At 41.5% G+C, this 20,248-nt stretch overlaps 2 protein-coding genes across 2 annotated transcripts; both read left to right on the top strand.

The window, feature by feature from the left end:
• On the top strand, positions 1 to 13,143 carry BTBD1 (BTB domain containing 1). The gene is made up of 8 exons (XM_033070808.2): positions 1 to 528; positions 5,360 to 5,516; positions 5,758 to 5,863; positions 7,208 to 7,405; positions 7,658 to 7,850; positions 8,390 to 8,477; positions 11,237 to 11,383; positions 12,260 to 13,143. The coding sequence occupies exons 1-8, from the start codon at positions 131 to 133 to the stop codon at positions 12,416 to 12,418; spliced, it is 1,446 nt and encodes a 481-aa protein (XP_032926699.1). The 5' UTR covers positions 1 to 130; the 3' UTR covers positions 12,419 to 13,143.
• Positions 13,144 to 14,437: 1,294 nt separating this feature from the next.
• On the top strand, positions 14,438 to 17,319 carry C12H15orf40 (chromosome 12 C15orf40 homolog). Its single transcript, XM_033070196.2, has 5 exons — positions 14,438 to 14,534; positions 14,613 to 14,739; positions 15,506 to 15,633; positions 16,499 to 16,628; positions 16,728 to 17,319. The coding sequence occupies exons 1-4, from the start codon at positions 14,463 to 14,465 to the stop codon at positions 16,589 to 16,591; spliced, it is 420 nt and encodes a 139-aa protein (XP_032926087.1). The 5' UTR covers positions 14,438 to 14,462; the 3' UTR covers positions 16,592 to 16,628; positions 16,728 to 17,319.
• Positions 17,320 to 20,248: the final 2,929 nt, after the last annotated feature.

The raw sequence follows: 20,248 nt of genomic DNA, 5'->3' as shown, positions 1-20,248 counted from the left end.
GGGCCTGCGCGGGCAGCGGCGCGTGCGCGGGGCGGGGCGGGGCCGGCGCTGCCGCCGGGGCGGTGCTGGCGCTGCTGGCGCTGCTGACGGAGCGCCCGGCGCGGCCCGGCCCGGCGCGGCCTCGAGGGCGATGGCGGCCGCGGGGGGCGGCTCGGGGGTGCCCGCGGAGCCTCCGCCCGCCAGCGCCGCGGGAGTCGCCGCCGCCGAGGCGGGCGCGGTGCTGCAGCGGGAGCCGCTGTACAACTGGCAGGCCACCAAGGGCTCGCTGCGGGAGCGCTTCGCCTTCCTGTTCTCCAACGAGCTGCTCAGCGACGTGCACTTCGTGGTGGGCAAGGGCAGCGCCCGCGGCGGCGGCGGCGGCGGGGCGGCGCCCCCCGGGCCCGGCCAGCAGCGCATCCCCGCCCACCGGTTCGTGCTGGCGGCCGGCAGCGCCGTGTTCGACGCGATGTTCAACGGCGGCATGGCCACCACCTCGGCCGAGATCGAGCTGCCCGACGTGGAGCCCGCCGCCTTCCTGGCGCTCCTCAGGTCAGCGCGGGGCGGGGGGCTCCGGCCGCGGCCCCGCTTGGCCGCCGGGGCCTTTCCCTCGCCCCGCGGCCCCTCCGGTCCTGTCCCCACAGAGCCCGGCTTGTCCCTGCTGCCCGTCCCTGATGCAGGGAAGGCGCGGAAATTCCTTGTGGGCTCCACGCAAGGTCACACCGCCCCTCCGCCGTGGTTCGGTCCCTTCTTGCGCCTTACCCTGCACTGTTTTCCCAAGAGAAGTGCCCTAATCCCGTGGCAGCTGACTGTCCGTTTAGGGAAGCACTCGGTGGGTGTCTGGTTGGGCTCCTGGATTCAGTGTTTTGGTTTGTTAAAGTGCAGTGATGGGAATTGGTGGGTCCCATTGGTGTTGCAACTATCCGGCCATCTTCTAATAGTAACTAAGAAGGGACAGAGGCTGTTGGACCAACCTTTTAGTTCCATTTGGTACTTACCTTGAAATGTGATACCTACTTTGAAGTCAGTCATCTTACTCACTTTGTCAGCGACGATAATAAATCGTTTTATCTTTTTGCCATAATAACACGCATTGTGGTCATACCTGGGCAGAGGGAACATGCAGCAGAAGGCAGTAACCAGCTGATATTTACTCCCAGACCATCTGAGTGTGAGACTGGGAGTGCAGTGATAGCAAAAAGGATATTAAAGTGTGTTAATGATTTCCAGTTTGGGCAGAGTAGGATCTGCTAGTTCACATGCTCTCAAAACTGATGAGTTTACCTACCATTTGTCTTTACTCAGTGTAGTGGCAAATAAAATTTATGGTGTTCATGGAAACAATTACTAATAGTTTATTTGGGCCTTGGGCTGTAGTGTGGTAATATGACTAAACAGCGTAACCTTAAGGTTTTTATCAAAGAAAACACTCTGCTAGGCAAAAAATATAAACCAAAAAATACATAAAACAGTTCTCTGTAATGAACATTTGGGAAACAAGTAATATTATTGCCTGGAAATAAATATGTAGTATCTCAAAGCTTTTTGTAATAGGAAAAACTCCCAGGTCTTGGCACGTTTCTTCTTTTGCTGAGGCCTAAGAGAGAGGAACAATTAGAAGAGTCACCTGATGCTTAGGTAATCATGGGCATGGGAGTTAAAGCAAGTGATGTGCACAAAACCCAACAAACTTCTATGCACCAGCAATGCCTTTCTGTTGGCAAATGAACTGTTCTTTATAGATTTTTTTGTGCAGAGGAGCAAGAGGTAGTGGGAAGTGTCTTTCAAGCAAATTGGTTTCAAAGATTAAAAGTAAATGACAGTGCATACAGTAAATGTGTTTGTCTCTATATATGTGGAAAAAAACGCTGGACAGCGAAAAGAGGATATAATAAGAGAAGTTTGGGTAAAAATAGAAACACGGAGATTTCTAAGAGATTTCTAAGTAAAGATAAGAGGGATGGTATTAGAACACTGTTGAAGTGAATGAAGAGATGTTGTTAGAAGCAAACAAAAGCATCTTGTGTTGGTAGGGCTGCCAGTGCGTAATGGCCAGGGCACTTGCGTCAGTAAACTGACGGTGCTTGTGTCTTGTCTGAATATCACCACACTGGGGACTGCTGAAACAGCTCAGCTTTGCTGAGCTCAGCCAGCTCTTCAGGACCTTCTTCCATGCTGTGTATACTTCTTTGAGCTTATATTGAAATAAATATATGTTGTAATACCTCGTTGAAAACGTATCTAGGGAGAACTTCCGTAATACATGCCAGTACAGGACTTCTCCCATGCTGGAAACAACATGGGGTCTTTTCCTGGTGTTGACTGAAAGAGTCAAGAATGATATCTTGTACTGTTGGCCTCTCTTTTCTGTCATTAGTAAATCACTCAGATAATGATAGTTACCTTTCACAGGACATTTCTTTGATGTTTGCAAATACCACTTTGAGGTATATTGGCTAGAAATTAAGTCAGGATCTTTGAATACACACAGCAAATGAGAATCAAATAAAGAAAATGTTTAAGTAATGCAAAACTTTCTAGGCATACTTTACTAATTATTTAGTGTTCGTCAGCTCATTTCCACTTTATTTACTCATATGGTTGTTAAGTCATGCCTGTAGTTTCATACAGACCTACAACAAATGCTACTTGTAAATCAAAAGAAAAGATTTTTTGATGAAAAAAATAAAGTAGTTTGACAGATAAATCCTTAAGAGCTGAAATAGAATCAAAGTCACAATGTTTGAATCTATTTACCAATGAAACAACTTTTGTGTATGTATATGTTTCTAACTACAAATTGAATAACAATGATAGAGAAAGTTCAAGTTGTCTCAGTAGGGTTCTGCTTTGCAGTTTCTTTTTACTGGCTTTACTAAGATTTTTTTTTTTTGAGAATCTCATTCATATTTTCCGATAATTTAACTTCTCCTTTGTTCACAGAATACAGGAAAGTGATATGGCGGAAGTCAGCAGTTTGTCTTCCAAAAATCTTTTCAGAAAATTTTGGCAAGCAGTAAATAAAGGGGTAATCATGACTAACTTGAAAAAAAGATTCCAGTGTGCTTTTCTAATGGTAAAAACATTTCAGCTACTGAGAGGATGCTCACACAAGGGGAGAAGGAAGTGCTAACCTGAGAGTAAAGAAAAGCAGCATAAGATGTATGAGAGGCTTATAGAGAGTTAATGTTAAATGGGCACTTGGAAAAATTGTTTGTTCTGGTCACTAAAAATGTTCTTCCACTATGCACATACACCCCCAGCTTCCCATTCCCTCATCCTGGATGCCAATAAAATTAGGTTGTTTCTGTCTCAGAAGGAAAGAGAGGAGGGAAGGGGGAAGGAGATTGTCAGTCCCACTGAGTTCAGTGGAGGAGGAGCATGGTGTGAACACAAATCTGTGCTGGTTCAGGCGTGCCAGAGAGGGGAGAGTGCACACAGACACAGCTCTTGGCACATGTGAGCAAGGGATTTTTACAGGGGAGACACACCTAGGACTGCACCCTGCTTCTATGGAAGGTATAGCAGGACATGAACCACAAGCCAGATGAGCCCCTCTGAGCCCCTTCATTGGCTTCAGATTGGATTCACTTAAAGAATAAAACCAAAATCATGTTCCAAAACCAACTTGGGATTTGTTTGGTTTTTTTAAATTAGGTAAAATGCATACTGTAGTTTGCATGGCATTGGTTTTTTTACAGCCTGTTAATCAACCTTTACGTGATTTGGACTCTAAGCTCCTATACAGTCATACAACATACATCAGTTTAAAAGTTATGGACTTTTAAACTGATTATTTTAAATCTTTAAACCAAAATGTAAATGCACTGTTCTAGTGCTTTAATGAAGATCTTGTCAATTTAGTATGCAAAAGTGTACCTGTGAAATATTTGTTTCTTAAATTTGTCAGCCCATCGTTTTCATCAACAGGTAATAATAGTTCACAGCTTTCATAAATCAGTTCTAGTTGAACTCTTTGAAACTTCTACTTAAAAAAAGGTCAGCATTTAATTAAATTAATTCTTCTTAAATGTTGTTCAGTTTAAATCAAGTTTAAAAAAATTTGTCTGGAGCATCATTCATACCTCCAAAGTGATGTGCAAGCTGGCTGTGTGAGTAGACTGGAATCTGTCAGTGGTAAATGTGTACCTGTATTGTGGCAGCAAATTTAATGTTTAACACCATATTTAGTTTTGTGTTAGCAGCTACTGAGAATTAGAGACTTTTTGGAATATAAGAAATATAAACAATGAAGAACTTCAGTTGAAACTTTAATTCTGGTTTTATATACTTCATTTTCTCCATGTTGCAAGAAAGCTTAATGAGTCTGTTATTTTCACAAGTTTCTCGTGTTAGATATAAACTACTGACTGCTACATTTAAAAACTCTTCTAAACACACCTTCTGTCTCTGTGTGTCATTCATTTCCAGGATGTTCTGAGTAACAAATACTAAGAAATATAAAGGAAAGACTTGGTTTTCATTGTAGAATTTTTGCATTTGCTAATGAGCCCTGGTTTATTATGTTTAATTATCTGTGTGTGTCGGGGAAAAATGTATTTTTGTAAATCACAGACTATTCTTGATTGTTATCTGAAAGGCTGATGAAATTTTCCTAAAATTATCTGAAATGTCACCTGTAAGAAAAGTTATTTTTAAAAAGTCCTATTTTCCATACAGAACCTTAAAATAAATCTTACCTTGTCTGGTCTCAAATAACAACTGCTCAGGAAACAGGGTTTTTTTCTTGGTATTGGTAGAGGCTCCTTTCTTCTGGTTCACAGCTTATGCTAAAATCTCAACCAATCCTCTTGCCTCAAGCAGTGGAGACAAGCCAGAGTGTTTTGCTGTGGCAGGAATAGAAGAGTCAAGGTCATCTGCTAGAATGTACTCCCTTTCCTCTCTGAATACTACAGAGGAGTAACTTTGACCTAAGATGTTCTCACAATCTAAGTCCTTGACACTATTCCCTCGTGGAGGGGAAGCCAGTGTGCACTGTCAGTAAATTAATTTTAGAAATACAGCCATAGAGGATTGTGCATTGATATTTTCCTGATTAACTGAGAGCATGCATTCGTGGGTAAAGTAATTCTGCAGCTCAGCTGTTGTTTACAGTGGGGGAGCTATGTATAATTAGTACAGCCAGATCAGTCCTAGGGAGTAATACATATTTAAAACAAATGTATGCCATTTGGTTAACATAATAGTCTTTCTTGAACCTTTTAACTTACCTTTTTTATTTACAAAAATGCTACAAGGTCAACTGTTGCACTGTTGACAGTACAAATCTTTGGCCTGTTTTCTAAATGCAAAGAGACTGTTGTGTTGTGCTGCCCCTCTAAAGATATGTTTGTATGATCTGTATTTGTGTATTGATTTATAGGTTTCTTTATTCAGATGAAGTCCAAATTGGTCCAGAAACAGTCATGACTACTTTATACACTGCTAAAAAGTATGCAGTCCCTGCCCTGGAAGCACATTGTGTGGATTTCCTAACAAAGCATCTCCGAGCAGATAATGCCTTTATGCTGCTTACTCAAGTAGGTAAATTTAAGCTTAGTTTTGATTTACGAGAGAATTCCTAATTGGAGGAAAATTACTAATTCTCCTTAATTATGTACTCCTTTGAGATTTTAAGTGCTCTTTAAGGTATAAACACAAAGAGTACTTACACAAATAAATTTATTTTAATTTATGTGTATGCTAGAGGTAAAATGCTTGCTTTTTAAGATCAGCAATTTACTAGCTTTATGCTTAAGATGTACTTTTTAATCTTTCCAGGCTCGTTTGTTTGATGAACCTCAGCTTGCTAGTCTTTGTCTCGACACAATAGACAAAAGCACTATGGATGCCATCAGTGCAGAAGGCTTTACAGATATCGACATAGGTGAGTCATTCTGTGTGTCCTGAGCATGAAATGTCAGTACCCCAGGATAGTTCCTTCCCCATCTGAGTGTGCAGAGTCCCAAGCACTTCTTCCCTTCCTGGCCATCCACCCCTGCAGTGCTTTCCTTTAGCTTCACTCCTGAGCTGGGTGACACCACAAATCATTGAAGCCAAAGCTTTCACTTGCTGAGGGTTGTGCCTCATCCCTGAGGCATCCGTACCTGCTTTTCACGTGCAACAGGTGTTGCTACATGGTACTTACCTATTCAAAGTTGCACAGATCAGGTACAATTAATGAAATCTGCTTTAAAAAATGAATACATAAACTGTGAGTTTCTCTGTTTAATCTTCTATCAAAAGCTAGCAGTTGTAAATTTGCTTATTCAATTTCATTGCTACTCTATGTGTCTAAGGTTTTACTCCAATTCAGATAGATTGTGGGAAAAATTCAGACTGCAGGAAGGTGTTTCACTGCATAAAGGAATTTCAAAGCCATTGTTAACTCATATTCAGTAGGATTTGTACTCAGACTATGAGTGATCTTTAGTCTTGGTAGGTCTGAATCTGTTTTGACTTTCCAATATGCTAGTTTTTATAACTGCAAACATGCCTTATGTAAATTCAAGGCAGATAAAAATTCCCAAAGACAGAAGATGCAGAATATAAAAACCCATTTATTTTTTGACTTGTATTCTATGATAATTTGTGCATACCTCTTGTTCAGAGAAGGCCAGAAGGAGTAATAAATACAGGATAAATTGCTTTTTAAACACCTACCTTGCCTCAGATCTTGTGTTTCACCTTCAGGCTTTGTGGATAGCAAATATGTCAATGCTTAAGATGACTTTCATATATCTTTAAACTGGTTTTTGTGTACCACTGCTGCTTCTGGCTATAGTTGATCCAGATGGGCAGGTGGTTGCCCAGATGAGAACATGACACTTGTTTTTTTACTGTCATCAGGACTAACTTGATTTTTTAGTAGTGTGCATTCGCTGCTTGGTGACTTTCAGTTTTGATCTTGCCCTAGCAATGGAAATTCTTCAGGGTATTTGTTATCACTCCAGAGATTAGTTACACTCTTAGGAATCAAGAAGAAAGCTCATATCCTGTCTTCATAGCAGGAAAATTAATTTTTAGTTTGAAATCTACGTATCATTGAGAAACTACTTTTTTATGTAAGATAAATGAAGTGTAATATATACACACATATAATAATAAGACAAAGCTAATAGTCGTGTTATGAATCTTCTTAGTGTGTAATTAGTATTTTAAGCTGACATTATGTAGCACTGTTACTGGCTTGGATGAAAACTGATCTAAAGCTGCTAACATTTTTTTTTAGACACATTATGTGCAGTTCTAGAAAGGGACACTCTCAGTATTCGAGAAAGTAGGCTCTTTGGAGCTGTTGTTCGCTGGGCAGAAGCAGAATGTCAAAGACAACAACTGCCTGTGACATTCGGGAACAAACAAAAAGTCCTTGGAAGAGCTCTTTCCTTAATCCGCTTTCCATTAATGACAATTGAAGAGTTTGCAGCTGGTGAGTTTTGGAGTTCTTTGTCTTACTGTTGGGCCATTTCCCAGTGCTGTGTTTGGATGCTTAACACTAAATTCTGTTATTAATATTGCACTAATGAGAGTTGTGATGCACAAATGAAAGCAAAACATTCTGCAGATTATGCTCTGTCAGTTGGAAAATATTATTGTTGTCTTCAGTTTGTGAATATGTGTGGTTTAAATACAACAGCTGGAGTAATCCTTCAAATCATCCTAGAAGTTTATGTTTTCACAGGCCCTGCTCAATCTGGAATCTTGTCGGATCGGGAAGTAGTAAATCTCTTTCTGCACTTCACTGTCAATCCTAAACCTAAAGTAGATTATATTGACCGACCAAGGTGTTGCCTTAGAGGAAAAGAATGCAGCATCAACAGGTTCCAGCAGGTGGAGAGTCGCTGGGGCTACAGTGGAACGAGCGACCGGATTAGGTAGGACTTCAGAAACTTTGATGGAGGCACAGAAGTGTGTGGGGAGAAAGGGAACAAATCATTCAACTTTGACTTTCTGTTAAAAGATAGAGCAGCAAACATGCTGGCTCTGTTGCACACCTTTGATCTTTTTCTTTTTTAAAATAATTTAGGCTATTACACACATAAAATACAAACTAGCAAAGAATGTGGTTGGGGAGGATTGGGTGCATTCTAGAATGATTGAGTGTTACCTGTATATTTCTTTTTGAAATACCAAGTCTTGATCAGTTTTTATTTTGGAGATACTGAAAAGAATCTGGTTGTGTTTTGTTTAGTAATACTGAATACCTTGAGGAATTAGGAAAGCTTTAACCTATAAAGCTAATAGAACATTTTTCTTAGTATTGAAATCTAAATTTAAAATGCTGTTTAAATAAAAAAAAAGCAATGTCATTCTCAGTTTACTTCCCTACTTTTCAGTGGGAGTCTCTTTCCTACTTGAAATAAGGTAACACACTCACCACAGTTGTTTGAATTCCTTTCTTGTGTGTTACCAGGTTCACAGTTAACAGAAGAATTTCCATAGTGGGATTTGGATTGTATGGATCTATTCATGGACCCACAGACTATCAAGTTAATATACAGGTACAGTATATTATGTTTAAATAGGCTTGTACACTTGTAGGAACTTGCAAAAGGAAGCCACACTTGGTAACACTTGCAAAAGGTTTGGTCTATATTTGGGAGGGAGCAATTGATAGGCCAGGAGTCTAAGCTGTGTTTTGTCACAAGTGGGCCTAAGTGGGTGACTAGGCAAAAGAAGAACATTATGGAACTCTGCTCCCTTTCTCCTGTCCTTCAGTCATTTTCAGTGGAGGTGTTTCCCAACATCCAGCTTTTTTCCCCTTTTCTCCCCTTTTTTCCCCTTTCCAAATAGGAAATGTGTACTGATACTGTACTTGGTATGTTATGTCCTTCACTAGCCTGCATGCTTCTTATAAAAGATTTGATTTTCGTAATTGTTCCTTTTAGTTTCTTTTGAGCAAGGTTCCTCAGTTTTCTCATTTTGAAATTCAGCACAGCTGTGAGGGATTTGCTTTTGTTGTTCATGTGGGAGTGTTGACTCTAAGTATATTATGGACACTGTTACATAGTGTTTCCATTATGAAATTTTGAATCTGATCCTGCTCATCACTCAGTACCCAATCAAGGGTTGTGTTTCTTCCTGCTGAGCAATTGGTTAGCAGGCTCATGGAGTGGCCAGTGATAGCATCTAAAAATGTCCCCCTGCTTCATCTCCTGATGTGACCCTTGCCTGGTCCCAGCAGGTGATTGAAGACACCACTAAAATTGTATTTTCTGCTCCTGTAGCCCATTAGATCCCTTAGCATGTTGTGGTCAGGATTGTATTCTTGTAGTATTGATCCAGCACTATATTTTGTTTTCCTTTTTGAGTGTGGAATTTCAGTCTGTTTGAATTCTTTTTCTTGTAGAGATTAGTTTTGTTTTGATTCTTAGCTTTCTAGCAAGATACTAGAATTCCCTGACTGGCACAGTTTTACCCTGTGCTATGTATTTCATAATTATGTCACATTGATTTATTAGATACATGAGAAATTTTGTGAAATAAATAGTCTGTGACTTCATATAGGGGCAGAAATTCTATTGTCCCTATCTTTCTACACTTCCAGCATGTGCTGGAATTGCTGTTTAAGTTCATTAGTGGACATTCTATTTAAATGACAAATTGTCTTCTGCTTCCTGTTTGATGATTGTTATTATCTGACTAGTCTGTACTTAAGGATAGGGATTTTGTGTCTATCTCCTAAAGAAAAAATATAGTGCCTTTCCTCTTAATGATGTTCCAAACAGAATGTATCTGGAATGACATTTTTGAAGGCATTTGACTTTTCCATATTCCTTACTTTAAAAGCTCACTTGCAAAATCCTCTATTTAAAGTATCTTCAGTTTGGTTTTGTCAAACTGTACATCCATGTAAATGAGTAGCATAGTGCACTAGACAGGATCTTTAGAAAAAGAGTTGGTCTCAGGAACCTAGCAGCTCTACTAAACATACCTGGGGATTTTTAGTTCACATAAACCCTTTTTTGAACCTCTCAGCTGAATTCTTGTTAGCAGATGCAAGCATTCAGAGTGTTCCCTCAGGATGTTTGCTGGATTTATTTAATCTGAAAAGAATTTAGTTTTTTTCAACACAAACCAATGCATATTAAGTGGGAATGATTCACTTGAAAAAGATCCTCCACAGATTCAAAATGAAAGGCTAAATAAACCTTTATGGTTCATATTAAGGCCATCCATCTTCTATAGATTCTCTTTATCCTGGAAGTATCTCTAATAAGTGATGAATCTGAAACTTTCTTGTCACAATCTTTTCAGACAGTTTTTTAAGTCTTGTGCCTCTAGCTTTCTTCTTGGTTCTCCATCAGTGCTAGCAGAGCTCCAGAGAGTTAAACATTTAAAACTTGTCATAAAACAGTGATAATGTATACTGCAAATGCATCTGTTACGTGAAAAGGGCTTAAGTCTTCAGCATTTTAATTGTTACTATTTCTATTGATTGTGGCTGGGGAAAAAACTAGAGTACACTTTGCCTAGAATAAAGCTTCATTTCATGCATGGGTAATACTAAAAATTTTATGGCAAGTTAATAAGAAACTATTAAAACTGGTATGATTCTTCTTAGTGCAGTAATCACAAGAAGTGCTCTACTCTAAAGCTCTGATATCAAACTTCTGCAAGAGGTATTGGGCAGCATGAACCAGGATTGCAATCCAAAATGGGAAGGAATCGGCTATTGCTACACTGAAAGTAGTGATTCTTACTCGCCACTGGAATGGAAGGCAAAATAAATGTTGTGTCATCTGAGTAGAATTTTCATACTGAAACAAGATTAGAAATAAGTTGTATAAAACATAACAGCACAAATTCTTGTTTTCTTTTATGAAGGTGTCATTGAGTGCCTACATAATCTGTAAAAACTTGTTTTCTAAACTAGCCACAGGCAGCAAATGAGATTCCCTCATGTGGGCTGTGAAGATGTACAGAGATCAGCAAATCTAAGCACAGGATTAGATGGTGTGTATGAAGGTCAGAAGCTGAAGGTCTCAGAGCTATTCTCCATCTCCCAAGCACAGGCTTTAACCTGGCTGGAGCAGTGCCCACAGCCCGTGTAAAACTCGTGAGCCATCATTCCGAGCTGCTGTGTCAGCTCCAATGGTATCAGGAAATCACAGCTCCTTCCCAGCTGAGATTGCACTGTCCTTGCAGATAGGCTGGGTGGGGTAGGCAAGTGTTTGCTTGCAACCTTCTCCTGTGCATGCAGTCAGAACCTTTCTCACGCTTGTAAACATGCAAATACAATGTTCATGCTTTTGTGCAGATAATTGATTATGAGAAGAACCAGACGCTGGGACAGAACGACACTGGATTTAGCTGTGATGGAACAGCCAGCACCTTCAGAGTTATGTTCAAAGAGCCCATAGAGATCCTGCCCACGGTTTGCTACACAGCTTGTGCAACCTTGAAAGTAAGAATGTCTAACAGTACAGAAGAAAGTGTTACTTTGATACAAGAGTTATTCTTTTATCAGTCTTCTGATGGGAAAGTGTCTTCTAGATCTTGAATTTATTTTAAGTTTAGGGCTAAAGAAGAATGTAGTTAAAACTATAATTTGTAAGACTGTTACATCTCTTCTGTACCACAGCATGGAATTCATAACTGGATTCTTTGTGCCTTCCTACTTTTTTGCTTGATGTAGGAGTTAGAAGGAGTTCTAATGGAAGTCAGTGGTTCTGTGTGGGGGAAAAAGCAATATCTGGAAAATGTAATCTGGCAGCTTTCTATCAAAATTTAAGTTTTATTTCTTTTCTCAAGGATATTCTAACCACTAGCTAAATTCAAGAAAACAGCTTTGTTTTTTTAATCTCTTTTTATATACTAGTGCTGAAATAATAGGCAAGAAATACTTGTTCTCAGAAAGTCTCCCCTTAGCATTTTGGACAAAATTTATTTCTCAAAAAATTTTTAATATTCTTTGAAATATAATTCCCTATACAGAAATCAAGGTTCAGTGGGTTGGGAAAAAACTGCACATTAAAAGCAGCTGAGAGAACTAAGGGAACTGAGTAAGAATACTGACAACCTCTGTGATAAGGAAAAATACTAGAAAGTATTCATCACTAGTTGGATAAAATCAACTGGTTTAAGTCTGCTGTGAAAGAAGTATATTTTTGTTATTTAGACATAGAACCCTTGCTTCTGTTGACTGTGATTTTGTATGTAATTTTTTTGATACGGGTACGGAAATTTTATACTACTAAAATAGCCCAAGTCAGTTACCATCAGCAATTTTTGGATCTTGCCTACTTCTATTCTCTTGCTAATCTCTTGTGATGTTTTTCAGGGTCCTGATTCCCACTATGGAACAAAAGGTTTAAAGAAAGTGATCCACGAATCTCCTACTGCTAGCAAAACATGCTTTGTCTTTTATAGCTCACCAGGTAACAACAATGGTACATCAATAGAAGATGGACAGATACCAGAAATAATATTTTATACTTAGTTTCACGTGATGATCTGGAATGTGTTGGTGTCTCAGTGGACTTCAGCTCACTACTGGCAGCAGTTAAAAAATTCTGTTAAATTACTTTAATGTATAAAAACAAAACTAATTTGTTTGAGGGGTACCAGAAAAGCTATTTTTTCTGCATCATTATTGGTAGATTGTAATTTAGCTTTTCCTCTAAATGAAATGTTAAGTGGAATAAGTACTCTGTATATTGAAAAGTTTGTTTTAAGTAGTACCTTGTGGTTAATTACTTTGTGTTTTCACCTCTTTGTTTCTCATGTAGTAAAATTCATTTTTTGAACTGGAAAATCCTTACTTGTTATGAACAACTTGTGTATGTTTTCTCCAGTCTGTCCTTTAAAGACAGTAAAGCTGCTGCTGTAGTTCCATCTTGCACTTCTTTCCAAAATTACCTGGGATTGACTCTGTGGACATGGATTGCTACTGTATTTTTTTGAAGTACATCAGCAAAGCTGCATTCATGTTGCCATCATCTTGACTTTTTCCAAGAGCCATGGAGAATTAATGGACTTTGCACTGCAGAGAACATCTGCAGCTGCACTGAAGAAATAAATATTAAGTCAAATTCAGCAACAAACAGATCTTTCCAGAATCTCTCTTAATTTAGAAGGGCTGTTTTGGAATATAGAACTGGTTATGCAAATAGCCACTGTATATACATATGTGCCTATAAAATATATATAATGTGAAAATGAGAATACGAGACTTGTAATTATGTTATTTTATCACTGGATATTCTAGTACTAAAAAAAATAGTATAAACTTAAGGATTATTGATGTGCAACGAGTTTTAATGATTGCATACAATAATTTGACGCTATTGCTGTATGTATGTAGCATTCAGTGTATTGCACTATGTACCCTGTAGTAACAGAACGGCTTTGTGTACAAAGACCTGTACCCTCCCCCACATTATACTAAAAGTATTCATTTGAGAAGGCAAGAAAAAAAAAAAAAAGAAAATTTCTTTTCTTAAGGGGAAAGAGGGGGAGGCCACGCAGGGTCCACAGGCCGTGTGTAGAAGCGTCTGTCAAACGTCCAGCCTTGTGCAGCTCTCTCCTGTCCCTGGGCACGGCGCTGTTCAGAGACAGGGATGGGGCCGGGCCGGGCTGGAGCAGCCGCTGTGGGCACAGAGGGAGGCTGTGCCCGAGCAGCCGCTGTGGGCTCGGGGCCGGGCTGTGCCCGAGCAGCCGCTGTGAGCTCAGGGCCGGGCTGTGCCGGAGCAGCCGCTGTGGGCTCGGGGCTGGCCCGGGCCGTGCCGGAGCAGCCGCTGTGGGCACAGAGGGAGGCTGTGCCGGAGCAGCCGCTGTTGGCTCGGGGCCGGGCTGTGCCCGAGCAGCCGCTGTGGGCTCGGGGCCGGGCTGTGGCGCAGCAGCCGCTGTGGGCACATGGTGAAGCTGTGCCCGAGCAGCCGCTGTGGGCTCGGGGCTGGCCTGGGCCGTGCCAGAGCAGCCGCTGTGGGCACAGGGTGAAGCTGTGCCGGAGCAGCCGCTGTGGGCACAGAGCGAAGCTGTGCCGGAGCAGCCGCTGTGGGCACAGAGGGAGGCTGTGCCGGAGCAGCCGCTGTGGGCTCAGGGCCGGGCTGTGGCGCAGCAGCCGCTGTGGGCTCGGGGCTGGCCCGGGCTGTGCCAGAGCAGCCGCTGTGGGCACAGGGTGAAGCTGTGCCGGAGCAGCCGCTGTGGGCACAGAGGGAGGCTGTGCCGGAGCAGCCGCTGTGGGCTCGGGGCCGGGCTGTGCCGGAGCAGCCGCTGTGGGCACAGAGGGAGGCTGTGCCGGAGCAGCCGCTGTGGGCACAGGGTGAAGCTGTGCCGGAGCAGCCGCTGTGGGCACAGGGTGAAGCTGTGCCGGAGCAGCCGCTGTGGGCTCGGGGCCGGGCTGTGCCGGAGCAGCCGCTGTGGGCTCCGGGCCGGGCTGTGCCGGAGCAGCCGCTGTGGGCTCGGGGCTGGCCCGGGCCGTGCGGAGCGCGCAGGCGCTTCGGGGCGGGCCCGGCGCGGTTGCCGGAAGGGCCGCCCCGGCCATGCCGAGCCTTGCCCGGTTCCTGCGGGTGCGGGCGGTGCCGGGGTGCACCGGCGGGACCATGCCCGGGAAGGTGCGGGCAGGGCCAGGAGAGGGAAGGGGTCCGGGGCGGGTGGTGCCCGCGGTGACCGCGCCTGTTCCTCTGTTTCAGGGAAAAGCAGCCGCCAAGGGCTCCGCGGAGCCGGGCGCCGCAACGGGACCGGTGGTGGCGGCGGGCGGCGGCTCCGTGAGGGTGGCGGTGCGCGCCAAGCCCGGCGCCCGCTGCAGCGCCGTCACAGGTGGGTCTGTGGGCACCGGGCAGGCATCGCTGCACCCAGAGGAGCAGGGGCGGAGGGAACGCGCAAAATCCCGCCCGAAAACTAAAGCCCGGAGTTCGGCTCTCCAGGAGTAGCTCATTCGCGTCCCCCCTGTACAGCGCTGGGTGGCGCGGTGAGCACGGGATAAATCCTGATCCTAAATCCTTCAGTTTGGCAGCTGTGGTTTCGTGCGGCCTGTGCCTCTAGGGTCTCTGCGGTTTTATTAAAGCCATAAAAGTTGGATCTAATACAACATGTTCTCCCTCTACAGCCGTGGGCTTGCTCCTGCACGCACTGGGATTGCTTTCACATCCCAAAGTGTGTGCGGGACCCACGGGCTGTGGCAGTGTCCAGGCCCCTTTGGGAACACGGGAATTTCCTGGTCTGTGCACACTGATTTAACAAGCGACTTTTGGGGTGTGACCTGCTTTGTGTCGTGTTACGTGGTGCCGAGCAGGACAGCACCTGCACAAGAATGGGCAACAGGGGAGCCCACTGGAGCTGACCCCACGGTGAGAAGGCTGGTAATGCATTACTGCACCCTGCAAAGCATCAGGGCTTCATTGCTGGTATTGTCAGGAGTTTATATTTGGTTGTGTTGGCCGACTGTCAAGGGACTTTATGAAATGTGAAAATGCCATACCTGCTAATCCATACATTTACTTGGTTTTAAATTAAAATGCTTTTGAAACTATGATTGGATGTTTTTAATATTTTGAGCGTAAAATCCTCCAACTGTTTTTTACAGATGTGACAGCTGAGGCAGTAGGTGTAGCTATTGCTGCACCTCCTTCAGAAGGGGAGGCAAATGCAGAGCTGTGTCGCTACCTCTCCAAGGTGCTCCAAGTGAAGAAGAGTGACGTTACTTTAGAGAAGGTACTTCCTTTTTTTCCTTTCAGTTTTGCCCTACTGCCGTTGAAATTCAAGATTTTGAAACTTACATGTTGAGTACAGGGAGCTACAATTTCAGTCTGAAAGACACTTTAAAAAGTTTGGTTGTGTTAATGGAATGATTAATTGAGAGCAAACTTAGTGTAGAAAGAACTATGGCTGATCTCGAGATCTTTTAATCAGAAGAGTTATGACAATGTCTTGCAAATCTCTGTAGTTCGTGTTTTCTGTGTTCTTCAAAGATTCTCTTGTTTTCATGTCAAATGAGTTCACAGAATTTGTGTTCTACAGAGAATGTACAGTTTATTAATAACTTTTCACCTTTTTTTAAAGTAGCTTCTGTATTTGAATCAAAAGATTCTGACATTTAACTATCACACATAAGCAAGAGCGTATGTAAGCACTTGGGTTGTGGCTGGGCCTCAAGAGTTTGTCTGTTAGAATTTACATGTCTTGACTTTTGTTGGTAGAAACTCTTTGTTTTATTCATTGCACTGAATAAATAATTTGTTTTATTAATTCATTGTACTTGAAGTCAGTCTTCCCAGCCATTTCCATTTATAGTTCATGAGCATAAGAGCACAATGAAAAACGGTGCTTTTTATTCTTATTTGTTGGTTTAATGGAGTAGTTGTAAAAGTCTTTTAAAGAGTGGTGATAAAGGATAAGATGACCAAGGAATTGAGCACTGTGTTGTGAAAAGGTAGAGACAAAAAGATGTGAGTCTTGTTTTTCCTGAATCATGGGCAAACTGCTTGATTTGTTTATCAGCATTTTATAAAGAGCAGTTTTCTTATCTTAAAGGGTGATGCTCTGAAAGATAGGCTTTTTCTGTGTTTGTCTATACCAGGGGGGTAAATCACGTGACAAAGTGGTGAAGATTTTGGTATCAGCAACACCAGATGAGATTTTGGAAAAACTGAAAAAAGAAGCTTCCAGCTGATCTAAAACAAGAGCAGGATATAGGAAAACGCATCTTGGTATATGGACTGATATTCTTTCTTATTTAGTATAGTGCTGTTGAGAATATGGGTAATGACTACAAGAAGATTCTTCTTCTTCCCCCCTTGTTAATATAGGTGCTGTGTAATTGAAGTTTTTCTGTAGGTTTGTTGGAAAACTGAGACTCTGTATCTGCTTCTGTCACTACAGACTTCCTTCTGCTCTGGAGAGTTTCCTGTGGGTAAGATTTGTCCTCTATCCTGGTCCCTAAACAAATGGTTTAGGAAATATTTTTCTTAGTGATCAAATGTTGGTTAATGAAATGAGAGGCTTGGAGTGACAGCCTTCTGTGTGGGAAGTGGTACAAAAGGACAAATCTGGGTGTCAGAGACATAAAGGACACTTTTTTTTCTCTCTGATATCTCATAGCAGGTACTGTGTGCAGGTTTTCACTGTGGGCACTTACAGATATCCAAAATAAATGTATTTGAAGCCAGTGTGCTGTTGTTGATCACACAGACAAACTGAAAATAGAATCACCTGAACAACTGGAAGAAAACCAGTTTTCACTGTGTAAAACCAATGCAGGATCTGGTCATTGTACACACGGGGTCACTTTGTGATAGTCTTTGTAAATAGTTTCCTTAAAAGTCGAGATATTGTCATATATATCTTTGCCAATTGTATGTCACCTGTAATGAATTTTTTTAATAAAAGGGGCAAAAAGAATTTCTGACTTTGTTTTGTGTTTATATTTTAAACAAAGAAAAGAGTTGTTTCTTAGAAGTCTCTTCATAGAATGCTACTTTTAAACAGACTTTTTATTTCCTTGGTCTAAAAATGAGTAGTAGTGCAACCCCTAGAGAACAGAGCAGAGTCATTTGTAGAACAGAACAAGAAGTCTGAAACAAAGCAGGCAATGACTCCAGTTTCAGGGCTGGTGAGAAAAAGGCTGAATTTCTCTATTTGTCATGCTTCAGAGGTCTGATTTAACTGACATTTCCAAAAATGTGTGTGATTCGACGTGTTTCTGGTAGGACTTTATTTTTTATCTCTGCATCACTGCTGAAATTGTCCTATGGTTGTCACATTAAAAAGAATGTCATAGCTAAAGGGAAAATGATAAACTATTTTGAAGGTTTGCTTAAGGTTTGTCATACAATCTCCTGGAAAACAATGTTATGAATGCATAAACATTTATGCAGGTACATTGCCAGGTTGATGCAGTACAGGCTTCATCGCTCATAATTTAGCTTTTTCATGGGCAAAAATCTTTTGCTTTAGGGAAGTCTTTCAGTGTCCTGTTATCCTGTTGCTTTTGGAGTAAGAGAACTGGTGTTTGTCAAGATGACAGTTCCTTCAAGGTGACTCATTTTAAAGATGTTATGAAAAATGTTACTTTCTGGATAAATAAGTCTAAATTCTGAATTCTGTTTGTTTAATGGTTTGCACCCGAGTCCCTTATTTTCTTAGGCATTTGGGCAGCCAAGCCTCAGTCCTCTTTCTTTACTTACCTTTTCAGTCTGCACAGGCTGATTTTGTTCTACTGTTCCATCAGTTTTGGTTCACCCCTCCCTGCTGTTAGATCTGCTCTTGCCCAGCAGAGGGGTGCCGTGTCTTGCAGAAAATTTAAGGCAAAGCAAACCAAGACAAAGTGTTAGTGGTTTGTTGTTGGGATTTTTTCCTCTTATTTCCTAAACTTCTTACCATAAGTAGAAAACAGCAATAGAAAGACGCAGGAATTCTGTATTTATAAATTACATTTGGAGTTGGATGCTGCAACAACCATTATAACATTTTTTTGAAAGCTTATATACTCAATTGAAATAATGTATTTCAGTACACTTTCCTGTGACTCCAGACTCAGACTGAGGAGCTGTGTGGACAGATACATCTCTGAAGTACATTGATTTTTCAGTGATGATCACCTAAAATTTCCAATTTAGTTTTACAGTGCCCTCTCTGTCTTGTCAACATGTTCTGCCTAGGCTTTGCTGCCTTCTGCCCTGGCTTCTTCACCTTTCCTAAACCTTCAGTTGCCATTCTGCATCTGTTCTTCCTGATCAATAAAAGTAACTTGAATTCCTGATAGTGTGGCACATAAAGCCTTACATGCTGGGAATGTACAATTTATGTAATATGAGTACCAAAATGATTTTAGAATGGTTGTATGAGTAACACTGGGGTGTTGCCATATAGAGTCACAGAATCATATCTTGCAGCCTCTTATGTCAATGGTTTTTTGTGCTGTCTTCTAATTATATCCCTAATACTTTGGTTGTGGATTTAGTAATCTAGTAAAAAAATGCCTGGGAGGGAGGAACTGCTGGTCCACTGTATATCAAGAGAGGTAGAGAAGAGCTAAGAAACTTGTGTGACCAAACAATGTGAACTGTGATTTAGGCCTAGCTCCTGCAAGTCTTGTATTGAAATCCTAACCTGTCAATTGTCTCTTATGAACACAGTAAAATGAGAAAAAATTGTAGTAGCAAATATCCCTTACTCCAGCAGAGTATGTTTTAATAGAGCAGAGCTTTGTGATATTGTAAGAAGCTTCTTCCAAGAATTTCAAAACACTTTACAACTCCTTGCTCAACATAAATTCTTGTTCCTGGACCAATTTAAAACTGTGGTGCCAGTTGCTGCATAACTTTTACCTGTTGATACCTGCTTTATCCATGTCCATTAAGCTACATGATTACTCAGCTATTGAAATCAAACACTGTCCTCTTTCCCTAATGCATGGTCTGACCAATTTCAGTAAAATCTGTCTAATGGTGATTTAATACCTGGCTTCTTGCAGACCTTTGCAGTCAGTGCAATTTTAAAATATAATTAAGTTATTTAAACATTAGCAAAATAGAAGTTACCTGAATAAATTCTATGCCAGTCTTATGGCAGAGAAGGGACTTAGTCTTTCATCCACTCAGTTATATTTAATTTCTAAAATCCAGCTTTGAAAGTCGGTCTCATTGTAGTAGTGTAATATGCTAATTAAGGCTATTTAATTATACCCTCTGAAACTGCCTCTTTGCTCTTTTTCTTTCAATCCACTCCATTTATCATCTGCAGCGCATTCCTATCTCCTCTTCTAGTCCCAAGTGTTTCTAAATCCTCATTTCTTCAGGTATCATCAGTCTAAATAATCCTGGATAATTGACAACTTTGTCAATAACTGGCAGCAGCAATTTAGCGGAAGGCACAGTTTAATATCTTCCTGCTTCCAGCTTCCAGGAAGATAAATACACCTGATCTTCCTGCTCAGTACTTCACATCTCGTTTCCCCTCTCATAATGTTTATTTGCATGTGTAAAACTTGAACTAGCTGAGTTTTAAATTTTTTTTTCTGCATTACTTCTACCTACTGTATTCACCTGTTAATGTTTTAGTCTTTATCTTGGGAGGATGATTCATTGCCATATTGATGGGTTTAAAAATGGGCTCCCCTGTCTCCTTTGGGGAACACAGTGCTTTATCCTCCTGTAAAACCTGTACTGGTTGTTACTGTCTAGGAAGGGGCTGCACTTGAGGCAAAGTGCTCTTAATGCAACTGAGGCACAATAAAAAAAGCTGCTGAAGAAATGAAATGCTTGCCTGAAAGGAGGAGTCTGGTACTTCTCTGAGATACTGGGAATTCGTTTCTTCCTTGTCCCTTATA

Source organism: Catharus ustulatus, chromosome 12, assembly GCF_009819885.2.
Source record: "Catharus ustulatus isolate bCatUst1 chromosome 12, bCatUst1.pri.v2, whole genome shotgun sequence".
Taxonomy (NCBI): Eukaryota; Metazoa; Chordata; class Aves; order Passeriformes; family Turdidae; genus Catharus; species Catharus ustulatus.
The sequence above is the reverse complement of the archived record's forward strand: the minus strand, read 5'-3'. Positions and strand labels throughout refer to the sequence as shown.